The sequence below is a fragment of the Poecilia mexicana genome, unplaced genomic scaffold (genome assembly GCF_051168715.1).
Source record: "Poecilia mexicana isolate PSO_F unplaced genomic scaffold, ASM5116871v1 scaffold_13, whole genome shotgun sequence".
Classification (NCBI taxonomy): Eukaryota; Metazoa; Chordata; class Actinopteri; order Cyprinodontiformes; family Poeciliidae; genus Poecilia; species Poecilia mexicana.
The window spans coordinates 31,720,123-31,733,234 of NW_028263382.1; the positions used below are offsets into that span (position 1 = coordinate 31,720,123).

General features: G+C 36.3%; 1 protein-coding gene across 1 annotated transcript in view; it reads right to left on the reverse strand.

The window, feature by feature from the left end:
• Positions 1-13,112, reverse strand: part of pitpnm3 (PITPNM family member 3) — a 154,447-nt gene that overhangs the window by 103,084 nt on the left and 38,251 nt on the right. Inside the window, exon 2 of the mRNA XM_088012065.1 lies at positions 9,234-9,329. Coding sequence (XP_087868191.1) covers positions 9,234-9,329 — 96 coding nt within the window. The remainder of the gene's footprint in view (positions 1-9,233; positions 9,330-13,112) is intronic.

Below are 13,112 nucleotides of genomic sequence, written 5' to 3' on the forward strand. Positions count from 1 at the left end.
CTTGATGACCTGCAGGTGCATAGGAGCACACACCGCACAGCCCCACCATCCAGGGAATAACCTGGTGCTCCGGCAAAGAGAGAAAACACCACGCAAGCACAAACAACCCCAAACTCTACAGTCCTATACAACGCATAAAAATAATAGATTCAATACATTTTACCAATCAAATTACCAGCTTTATATGAAAATAAAATGGTAGCTACATAATTTGTCAGGCTGTCAGGCAACTGATAAACAAGACATGCACGGCTTCAATATCTTGAACTGTTGAGATTTGTTTTTATTTTTTTGTGATGTTATTTGTTGAGCTACAAACTGTGATTACCCTAAATACATAATCTAGCAAACACATTATGACAGAAGAAATATAGATTAGATATGTGCAACATTATAAAGGCCATCATTAGCACACAGACTCTAAAGAATTCACCCATTAAACTGGAACTATAAGAATCCCTCAAGTTTACAGTGATGGTTAATGCTTTAGATCTATGTTATAAGAAACTCGCCACTTAATGACACAAGTAAGTAAGTGCCTACCTGATGTGTGTCAAAATGTAAACGACTGTAAACAAGCTCATCCTGAATTTCCTTCTAAGGAAGGCATTCCTCACACTGAGCCAATGTTTACATTTCAAATAGTTTTCTTTCTCTCTTTTGCTGCAGGATACAAGTACTTCCTCTCTTTACTGAGCCCTATAACTGGGAGTCTCACTGACGCAATCAACAGTTTTCATTCATATTCTTTTGTTCTTGTTTTTTTTATATATCTGTCTTTCTATGAAGAGTTTTCCCCTTAAATACTTACCTAGAGACTGAAGATAATGTTTGTAACTTTAAAGAACTGAATTGGAGCAACCTAATAGTTTGATAATCTTGGCTTCATATACGTCCTTTCTCTGTTTTCTATCAGAGACAGTAAAATGTGGCATGGTAAGATTTCTACACTCTATATGCTTTAAAGTAACGTGAATTGTTTTTAAAATATAAGCAACATGGTTCTTTGCAGAAACCCAGATATCACACTGAGTTTAGCTGTAAGACAAAACCTGCACCACTGAACATTTTTATTTAAAACATGACTTTATGAGTCAAATACATAACATTCAATAGTTAACATTATTAAAAGATGTACAATTAATTAATTCATCTGTTCTCTAGAAATTTCACTGTCACTGGATGATTTCCCAATAAAAACCTGAAATGGCACACATACTGTATTGCCTCTCCCCCACTCAGCTCCTCCAGACTAGCGGCAGCAGCAATTAGCAAACACCTGGTGGATCCTCACATCAGCTGAGTTCATTATGTGAACTGCAATGTTCCTAGGAACAGTTGGATGGCTTGGAGAAGCATTGTTGTGATGATATCCTGAATGTGGAGCGTCGGAAAAGGTAGGAAGTTCTTAAAGAGACAGAGGCCAATTTCAAGACATTAGATAACGCTATGATGCAAAGTCAAATTTCTTTTACATTGGTTTCATTTATACAACATTCTTATAACAACTGATGGTTAGATAGTTACTTAATTGTGTCAATGAGAAGCACTATGTACCTGGAAAAAACGCTCTGATCCAAGGGGAATTTAAGAATTTAAGATTTGGATTTAAAAATAAATCCTGAGCAGCATCTGAGCTAAACTCCTGGTATCTTTTGTTAGTGTACTGTCTGTAACTGTAATCTATATTCCTAAATGTGGAAATTTTAACCCAACACAGTCTGTATGAATGCACCGCATGCATAACTATGCTATATTATATCTTTGATCAACTGAACTTTGGTTTTCCTTAAAAATCTAAGTTTTCTTTCAGTTTTGGAGACTTCATAGTGACAGAAATGCTAAACTTCATGTGAAGACCTGAGGATCTTATTTTCCTTTTCTTCTAAAAGTGTTAACATTTCTCCTTGAATATTTGTCAGTGAAACCTATTCAGATCACTAGTGTACTTACTGATGTTTTTTCTGTTCGTTCTTATTTTGGTGCTGGGTTTAGGATTCCACTAGGGGTCCGGTAATAAGTGTTCATTGTCGGAAAGTGAGATTTCAAATAGTATGCCACATTTTCACTAGCTTACACAGTGGCTATGTTTATGGGTAAGTTATGCGTTGAGCACCTGACAGGCTTCTGGGCAACCCATTATCTTATTGCAGTGAAGGTCAATGGCCTCGGTGTCAGCGCTCTGATTATGGGCTCTGTAAAGTTATGGATTACTTTCTTTCCTTGTCTCACATAATGCCTAATGGGTTAAATAATTAATCTTACAAACAAACTTTCCAGTAAGTAACCACCCAAAATGACGCAGGTTAAACTGAAGTGCTCTAACTGGGGTTTCACCAAAAATGTGCATAACTGCACACTGATTACACCCCAAGTCTGAACCCAGAACATAATGGATATGGAAATTTCATATCCATGGTATATTTCAGAGAATTTTTTTTCAGACAGGTTTTAAAAAAAATAAACAAATGTGTTTTACTAAAATGGTTAGTGACTGACAGCTTTAACAAGTTTTCATGTGGCATATTTGAGTAAATCTCAATATAAAGCAGTGCATATCCAAAAATACAATATTTAGCAGTTGAATACAAATGTCATGAATTTTAAACTGTGTTTTAAAAATATGTTTTCAGTTTAGAAGAATGATCTTCAGATGTTTTGAATTGTAAATTATGAACTAGAGATTATTAATTGTCCCGAAGTGCTTATTTTGCTCCTTGTTGGCTCCCTGCATCATGCACAGTGAGTCACGCCTCACAAACAGACATTAAGTGTGACAATACATCCTGCTTGCAAGATGAGGCGTGACAATGTGTTCACAAAGAGAAATGCTATGTTGTTAAAAATATTTTACGGAAAACAAACAGTCTTCAATAAGATTTCATAAATCAAAACTTGTGTTTAAAAAAATCTGTAATAAATAACAACTCAGTCTATGTTTGACAAGTAGATATAACACAGCTTTGTTGTTTAAGCGTTAGGTAGTCCTTATCCTAAGACAGGATTGAAAATGCAGATTTTTTTTGTGTGTTCAGAAACAAAAAAATGAGTACCTGATCTCCAACAGTGATTCAAACATGTGATTTAGCGTAGAATTATTTAGTTGATGTTTGAAAGCAGAAATAAAAAAAACAAACTTTTACAACAATAACAGAGGACAACTTCACAAATTGCCACTCTGGCTTTCTGCAACAACAGTGGCACAGTTTTTACTTAGATACTCACTATGTGTCTCTCTTTAAACTAAAATACTCTGAAATTCAAGCTGAAAAGGGTTTGAGCGAAGAAAAGGTAAAACATTTCATTTTGGAGAAGTATTAGAATTATTCCAGATATGTAGCTTATATCACCATCGAAGAGTAAAGGTATTGTAGAGGCAAGTGGCTAGTTAGTTGTAAGTGACTAGACGTTAGCTAGTTGTAGAGGCAAGTGGTTAGCTAGTTGTAAGTGACTAGACGTTAGCTAGTTGTGCTGCTAGTGGTTAGTTAGTTGTAGGCGACTAGAGGTTAGCTTGTCATGATACTTCCACAGAGCTTAAAATCAGTTTACATCTCATCTGTCACTTCCTTTTTCTACTATCAAGAATGCTGCAATAGCAACAATTTAAAAGTGATGGAGGTTTCTTATACGTTTAATCTTTGCTGATCTTTATTAGCTTGTCAAACAACCAGAAAACAACACAAGAGATCTTTTGTTTTCAAACTTGGATACAGATGGTTAAGATTAAACTCCACACATGTATTACACAGAGTTCATAAAATGAAATGCAACCTTAATGCAAAGTATTTTCAATACCTACTTAAAGGTTATTAAACTGTACTTTTGACCTTACAAATGAGCCTTAGAACGGATGTTCTAATTTCTTAAATATGACTGTATATCCCTTTTTAATTGGTAGTGCATGCTCCCGCCCCCACATATTAAGTATAACAGGTCATTAAAGTAAATGAGAACATGTTCCCGTACGGCTGAGTTTTTTTTTTTTTTTAAATAATTGAAATACATCACTATAAATAATACCCAGAGATATAATTGTAAAATTGTTCTCCTTATTTCTGTCATTTAATTACATGACAGAAATACATCTCTTTTCTTTCACACCCAGTTGAAAGATTTCATGGCCCACTGGGGAATGCTGAGCTTTAAATAGTGTGAAGGTGGAGAGGTGGAGAGGTAAATCACCCCTCATCCGGCATCTCGCTCCGTAGCACGAATAGGTGACTCGACAACGCTCTGACAAAATGCATTTAAAGGAATGTCAGAGTCAGCTCTGCAGGAGCTGTGATGACGATAAATATTTAATGCTTTCTTTCACTGTGTGCTGGGAACATGCTGGTTTTAGAGAATAGAATATGCAAAGGAATTTACAGAGAGTACTATCTTGAGGCACAACAGAGAGAAAAAAAGGGAATCATAAACGAAATAAAAACATTTTAATACATTGTCCATAACGCACATCTTTAGACCTATGAAGAGTTAAAGCTCTACAAGTAGAGAGCTGAGTTCAATTACATATTCACATCTCCAAACAAACTGCAAATGAACTAAAGTTTGATTAAAGCAGACTAAACAGGGCTGGTGTGAATGCATCCTCAGGCACCATCTGATTTGTTTCCCACTGAATCACATTTTCACTCCGCCTAATACTAGATTTTGAAATCGTATTTTATGACATAACTGTCGTACACCAGACACCCTACTACTACAGGATATTGACTGGCCTAATGTAAAATAGCATGTTCTAAAACTAAAACATAACTGGTAAGTATCTCCATCAGCAGACTCTCGGGGATAAGCACACTGAAGTGGATAATTGGATGGGTAAGTATTCTCTTTCTTCTCTAATGAACTCCCTCTGGGACCATGAAAAGCCAAGCAGTCAGACTAATGCGTGTCTGTTTGTGGGCATTCGGATGTCTGATTTTGTTTAAAGCAGTTGAACAGCAGGAAAAAAAAAGAAAAAAAAAACAGCAGTTGCAAACATGTTTCTGGTTTCATCAGCAATCAGACTCTTATGAAGTCAAATTTTATGCATTTCAGTAAAAACCATAATATTTTTCACTTTACATATCACCAGTCATGACTTCAGACAGGAAGACAGCAGTTTCACTCTTTATGTTGTTTGAGAATTTTCTTCTGAGTTTTTACATTGAGGAGATTAAACAGCCTTTCTAGAAACCCAATATTGTGGTATAAAACCATAACATGAGATAAAAAATTTGATTATATATGGACTTTAAGTGGTCTTCTACTCCTTCCTATACATGATGGCATAAAATTGTTCCCCAACTATTTTAAGCATCCACATAGAATGCTATTAGCACTGCATCTCGGCTCTGCCCTAGTTTCAACCAAAGGAGCTCACCAAGCAGCTCCAATGGTCAATATTCAGGCTCCATATCTATAAATACAGGGCCATGAGGAAGGGGCCCGATAAATAAAAATCAGTGTGCAGTGCACTCCCTATGGACCACGACTCTCATCTGGGGAGAAGTGCACAAATAGTCTGGTGACTGAGAGGTCAAGGGAAGCTGCATCCTTTTTTTCAGGATGCAGCTCAAATTCAAAATGTACTGGGACAAACTTTAGAAAGTTTGCTTTAGGGCGGTAGACCAGGGCTCCAATTTGTGGGGGTGGTCCAAAAATACTTTTGTTTTTTTTTTCTTTTTTTTTATGAATGTGTGTTTTGCAAACATTGTACTTTATATAAAACTCATAAGACTAAACTAGGTGAGTTGTATTATTATTTGCGGATTTGGGGATTCTAACATTAACATTTGAAAAGATCAGGCCTGTACAGCTAATATGTTGATTTTTTTAATTAATTTATTTTTTGTCCCAATAAACCCAATAAAAGATTAGATAGGTAAAGGTGTTTACACCATTTTAACCAGGTAAAGCTGAAATTGTACCAGCTGAAAAGTTGTGGGTAGACCATATTTACAGATAAATAAGTATATTTTCTTTACTATTTTAAATGCAAAATGTATATATTTTGTACAGTTTTGCGTTAATTACAGCTCCGAGTATGCTTTTTCTTTTTTTTTTTTTTTTTTTCAGAAAACAGCCTTTAATAATTGATCCATCATGATATACAAATTACAATTTCATAAGATGGCTAAGAAGGAAAAAGTAAAAACAAAATCCTTTGGTAGGTAGTAGGAAATAGCATGCTATAGTTTTTCCGAACACTTTTTTTTCTGCTGCTTTCCCACTGAAATGAAAGCAGCAAGGATAATAATCATCACACTGACCTCCATATATTTCATCTCTTCCATATAAATGAACCACATATTACACAACACAAAACTGCATGATGAGACTCGTCAGAGATGCCAGTAACACACAACACTCATCCCTATCGTTACTGTTTCACAACCAGTCTAGAAGAAAAATTACAAATTATACAGAATAAAGTCAAACATAAAAACTGCCATTTAAACTTGATTCAAAAACAGCTAGTTCCACTGAAAAATTCAGATGGTTGTAAAGCAGGTGCACAAAGTAATAAACCTTTTTGGTAACAGAAATGACATTTGACCGGAGAGCTGCCTCCCCATGTCGACAGGCACCGCACATTTATCAGAATGTTCCTGAATTTCCAAACTACGGGCTTGATTAACTTGCAGTTTTTCTCACCTGCCAATCAAAACATCATGCATGACTTCAGGCAACCTCAGTCTGACACCCGTGTTGACAGCCAACAATAACAGAAGGTTCAGACAAGAAAGACTTTTTTTTCCCCACACTGAAATCAGAAAATACCCACAGATACAGAGACATAAACTTTTTAACACCCTCCATTTCGAGGATCGTCTTACTACTTACAGCCCAGATTCATTTCACTCTGCATGCATTTTTAATTCCCTTTATGAATTCGCTCTGTTGTAAAATTAGAGTATTCACTGCACCATAGGGCCTGAGTCACAGCGTGGTTAATACATCTAACCAATACTAAGAAAATAGTTTAATTACATATCATTATGTGTGCAGATTGAGCAGCTGTCTGGCATTTCTATGTGGCGGTCTGAGTCATGGTTTCAGCTGCTTTATGGCTTGCTGCCAAAGTGACCTTCTCCACCGTGGTGATAAGATCGTCGAGCCAAGAAGTCAAGAGTGTCGGAGCGGAGTGGAGGGTCAGCAGCTGCAGGCACGCGAGAAGGGAGACCAGGAGCGCATGCTTCGTATATCCGCAGATAATAAACAGTATGCTGAGGGACGGAGTCACATTCGAGCCATTTTAAAGCAGGATTTCTTCAGGAAGAACAACTTGATGGAAGAAATTGTGATGAGTCAAGGCAACAGTTGACAGTATGATATAACAGCGGCTCATCCTTTCAAGCCTTCTGGTTTTCTACACAGCGGACATTGTTATTCTGAGTTGTTCCCCTCGTAGTGGAGCTTCCAAACTTCTGCCAGACGCAGAAAGGAAAAAAAACTAAACAAAAAACAGTCTGTAGAGTCTGGCTGCCAACTCCAACTGCTTCAGAGCTTCCCTTTAAACATTAATACGGACTTGTGAGGTGGTCCGAGTGTGGTTCTTATTCGCTGCTGAGCTGTGAAACTAACCGAATCTTTTTGTTCTTGTCTGCTTGTTACTGAATGCAGAATATTAAATAAAAAAGAAAAAAAATCATAGTACAGACATGTTATAACTTCACAGTGTGTTGCACATATACAGTGCCTTGTGTTCTAATGCATATAAATGTATATTTGGTGAACTGCAGAGCCAAACATGGAGGAGCAGCAATCAGCTTCTTGGCTCCACTGACCTCCAAACTCCAGAAACACTGAGATTTTTTTAAATTAGGTATTTAAAGAACAACCTGTTTAGAGTTGCCTGGAACGTTGATCATTATATTTGTTTGATGATTTTAATAATGGCTTTTATGGTGTAAAGCACTTTGAACACAAATATCATGTTTTTATATGACACTAAAGCAAAGTAGGTTACGCTTATAAAATGGAAGATGTTATATATATATATATATATATATATATATATATATATATATATATATATATATATATATACATTTTACACAATTAAAAATGTTAAAAAATTTTCATTTATATTCACACTCATTTAGTATGATACCCCTAATTAAAAATATTTTTGCAACCAACTAGCAATTATCAAACAGATGCTAGTATATTTGATTTAATTTCAGTATGTGGTTAAAAATGTCATTTTTGAACCACACATTCCTGTTTGTGGATTTCTCTGTGAAAGATGACTCCAAATTAACTGCAGAAAATTTCCTGATTCGATTAGAGATTTTTTTTTTTTTGTAGCAAATGTTTAAAATATTCAATAGAGACTGAAGCTTGGAAAGCTGAAATATCTAAGAGCAATGTTACATCATATGCTATCGGCTGCCGTTGGCAAAGCAGCCAATCCAGGAGTGTTATTCATTTTTGTTGTGAGCCCAAGAACAGAGAAAAGGCTGTAGATGTTAGCGTCTGCTGTAGCTCTAAAAACATCTCCACTGTCTCAAGTATTTGAAGATTTTAACAGCTTTGGAATTGGCAAAATAAGTTACTTCTCATATGTAAAAAACAAAGATAAAAATACAACAATCCTAGAAAATAGAATCTTGAGGAATGTGAAATGTGGAGCCTAAACAGAGGAGGCAACAACTTTAAACTAAATTTAATGATCAACATTAGAAAATCATAAACTTCTGATCAATAAATGGTGAGAAGATTCTGCATTTATTCAAAAATGATCACATTCTGGATTAAAGATCCCCATTAACATTTTTTAGTTTCCGAGTAGCACCTGCTTTACTTTGAGCGCCGGTGTGTCACTTTCATAATTTCTTAAGCCTTCTTACCGCAGATATTATCTTCCAGCATGAGAAAGATTAAAAAGTGAGACTCCCTTCTGCTTTCATAGACAGGTAATCTGACCATGAGGCCATGATCCAGCACTAAATAGTACTTACTGGTGAAATAAACAAAAAAAAAGTCACTGTTCTGGACTGCTATGCCTCTTAAATGTGGCATATATTTGTATTTATCACCATTTTCTGCGACAATTCTAAATAAAATCCAGCGAAAATATTTTTACAGTTTACATAATTAGTGAATAAATGCTAAAGCTAATTGAAAAAAAAAATTTGGAACATGACAGGTAAAAGTGTCAAAGGATTTACATGCATGAACATAACACCAGAAAACTGGGAATATATAAACTGTCAGAGCGAGAGAGGAATAAAACTCAGTGTTACCTCTGGCGTCGAAGAACTCCTCATCGGAGCTCTCGACGGATTCTTGTGCGATGTTCTGCAGACGCCAGTGGGAGGCGCTGTGCTTTCGCCCCGCACCTTTGGATGAAAAACAGACACAAAATCTATATTTAGACCAGGTATGGTAGGCAGATTCAAAGCTATTAATCACAGAACAAACGGTCATTTTTCGTGATCGATTATTCCATCGGCTATTCTGACGATTAACCGGATGAAAAAAAAAATCCTGCAGATATTTAATTTGACCACTTGAGCTTTTTCTCTTAACAATATGAGAAATCCATCACAAAATGAAGGTAATAAACAAATGATTCAAGTCCTTTTTGAACAGGAAAAAACATTTTACTGTCCAAAATACAACAGCATTGATTTACGTTTTTTTTTTTATCATAAATGCAAAATATATCTATTTTTTATATAAATTTGCCTAAATTTATATAATGTAATGTTCCTTTAGTAAACGGCACTATATTTTTAGTTTGTATACTCCAGTTAACAATTAATACTGACTTAGTTTACAATTATTTCAATAATCGATTCATCACAGTTGATACAATTAATCATTTCAGCCTCAGGACTCTGACAGCAGTCAGATCACATTTTTCTTTGCATTCTCCTCCTTCTCTTTGCAGTGGCGGCCCTGTTGACAGCTCTGAAGGTCTGCGGGGATAATGCGAGCCGAGACCCTCTGGCAGGAACTGATGGCTTCTCAAGTGTCTCCTCAGTATAAAAGACTTAAATGGACTTTCTGTCGATTGGCGCCACGGCAGAGAAGTGTCACAACAAGAAACCTCGTTGCGATTTTCCACACATCAGATTCAGAAGTGGAGTTGAAAAGAGGCTTGGTGTAATTCTTGTTTGTTGGCAATATTTGCCCCCAAGCAGCCGTCTAAAAGCCTCGCAAAGACTCAAGAAGAAACAAAGATTTTCTTTCGAAACTCACAGGCAATTGGCTGAAATACAGTAAAAACAAACATTAAAAAATGTCTCATAGAAATGAAACCATGATAATATAGAATAGGACAAGTTTTTCAAGTTGAAGAAAAAAAAAGCATGTTTTTTTAAAATGTTACACAAATAATAAAAAAATGTGACCAAGTCTTGGTAGGTTTAAAGTTGCTCAACACCGTGTCAACAATTCAGTTTTTAGCTGCTGGACTAAACGGTTTTTCATGACATGTTCAAGGCTTTGGGAAATTGATACCAAACTGGTCAGGGATGAAACTGTGGAAAAGTTTCGTTTTTATAGAAACGAAACTGTATACTGCATTTTTATAGGTTTTCACCCATGTTCTCAATTTTCTAACAAATATCAAAGGCATTTAGATAAATTACATTAAAGATTGACTCTTTTCACTATTTTGTAAAGTGCTATTTTGTTTTGGGGCTTCAAGCCACACTCTTCATATTTTTCTTCTTAAAAGCAAATAATTTCAAGGGTGTGCTGCGGTGGTGCAGGGGTTAAGCACAACCCACATATGGAGGAGGCCTTAGTCCTCGACGCAGATGTCACAGGTTCAATTCCTGGCTTTGGTGACCTTTGCTGCATGTCTTCCCCCTTCTCTCATTAACCACTTTCCTATCAAATAAAGGCCACTAGAGCAAAACAAATAAATCTTTCAAAAAAAGAAAATAATTTCCTTCCTTAAAAGAAAACAACAAAAACTATGTTTTATGTTTCAGTCTGTTACAGAAATCCTAATAAAATTCTCTGAAGTTTGTAGCTGAACTGTGAGGAAAAAGGAACAAAGTATCAATATCCCTGGAAGGTGATGCATGTATGCCGATTTCATTGTGTGTACAGAATGCAATGCAATTTAATGCTGCATTACAGAACAGCATCCAGCCGCTACTATGGTATTTTTTCAGCAATGATTAAAGCTCCTTCCAGAGTCGACACACAACAAGGAGAAAACTGAGGCTTCCTCCACTTAATGAGCTGCTGTTTGGTTCAGATGCTATTTAAGATAAATATTTCCATTTCTGCATAAAACCTTCTTGGTCCAAACAAATGCACTGAAGGGGATTTAAAAAAAAAAAAATAATAATAAAAACTTTCCTCCTCATAAAGGCCATGGCTTGGTGAGAAATATATTGCCGACACGTGCAGATTTTTTTTAAGACATTAATTATCATTTCCCATTTTATCACAAAGCCACGCTTATAGTTGTAAGCGTAGGGCCAGAAGATTTATTGAAAGTTTTAATGATTGTCATAACTCAATAAGTTAGTGTTACTGAAAAGTCCATTTAATTGACTAAGTGAAACACAAAGATTAATGGTACAGATTTATGTTCTCAAGCGTTTTTTTCCTGTTAATTATGATTTTCCGCTTAATTGATGAAGATGTGGCATTTTACATCAGACCAATAAGAAAACTGTTGTAATGCAGACATTTGGGCTTTGTTGAATTAGTTAAACAGCTTCCTAATGGTGACCAAGTGCTTTGATGCCTTTCAGTTTCCATGCTCACTGTCCCTGTCAAAGTTTTCTGTTACATAAATTTAAATACAAACTGTGGAAGAATCAGTGTTGGTTCTGTTGGACCTCAGCACAGCTTTACACCTTGTCAACTCAATTGGTTTGAATCTTACATAAAGAACTGGGATTTCTTTGTGGGAATAGGTAACCAATCAGAGTTGCATGTGGAGTACCTCAAGGTTCAACCCCGGGACCCTTTCTGTTTAATATCTAAATGCTCCTGTCAGCTTAGGTTATAAAAGATAATAAGATCAGTTACTACAATCTGTGCAGATGATATACAGCTCTACATTACAAAGTCACCATTTGATTCAGAACCCAAATCAATGAGTGGATGTGCCAAAACTTTCTCTAGCTCAACAGAAACAAAACATGAAGTTATTGGCTTTGGACCTAAAGAAGAACAATGTAGAGTGAGACACCGCTTCAGGTATTACAGCTGGAAACTAGAGATGAGATCCAAAACATTGATGTAGTGATGGACTCAGACCTGAACTTTCTCAGCCACAAAAAGACAGTTACAAAGTCGGCCTTCTATCACCTGACGAACATTTCCAGGGTTAGAGGACTAATGTCTCAGTGAGATCTAGAGAAACTCATCCATGCGTTTATCTTTAGATGTACAAGTGTCTTCACAGGTCTGCCTAAAAAAATAAAATAAAGAAAATCAGACAAGCTATAGCTGATCCAGAACGCCGCTGCTGATGTGAATGACTTAGCACCACAATCCAATGAAGATCTGCTGTTGTTGTATCACCTGAAGCAGAACCAAAGATGGAGAAGCAGCATTCAGCTTCTATGGAACAAACATCCAGAAAACTGCGAAGATGCTGAAACACTGAATTCCCTTAAATCAAATCTAAAACCCCAACTGGTTAGAGTCATCCTTGATTAATTATAAATGGAGCACAGACTCATTATAGTCCTCAATCCTGTAGTTCAAAACACATTTTCTAATTTACTGACTGTAGTGCCCGGCTAACTCACTGCAGCACCTTGAACATAACACCAGGATCCAGGTTAATGACAGGATCCCTGCCTATGCAGTGAGGAGAATCTCTACCTCCACGACATTAATAATTACATCTAGCAGGCTAGCAACAAGTTGGATCTCTCTCTTCAAAGTTTTGCTTTGAAGCAGCTCTGGCCACCAGCAAATTATTCTCCAGGGGGTTCCAGGAAGCCTGAACCAGTGTGGAGCTTTTAACCCTGCTGCCATTCAGAGCAGCTCTGGAAAATGAGTGAGGAGGCTCAGGCAAGGATTAGCTCAGTCCTTGAAAGAGCATTTATTATGCATTAGCAATTAGACCACCAGCAGCAGCCAAAGAAATATTTTCTTCCCTTTCCAGACAATCATACACAGTATGGAGGGCTACTTTG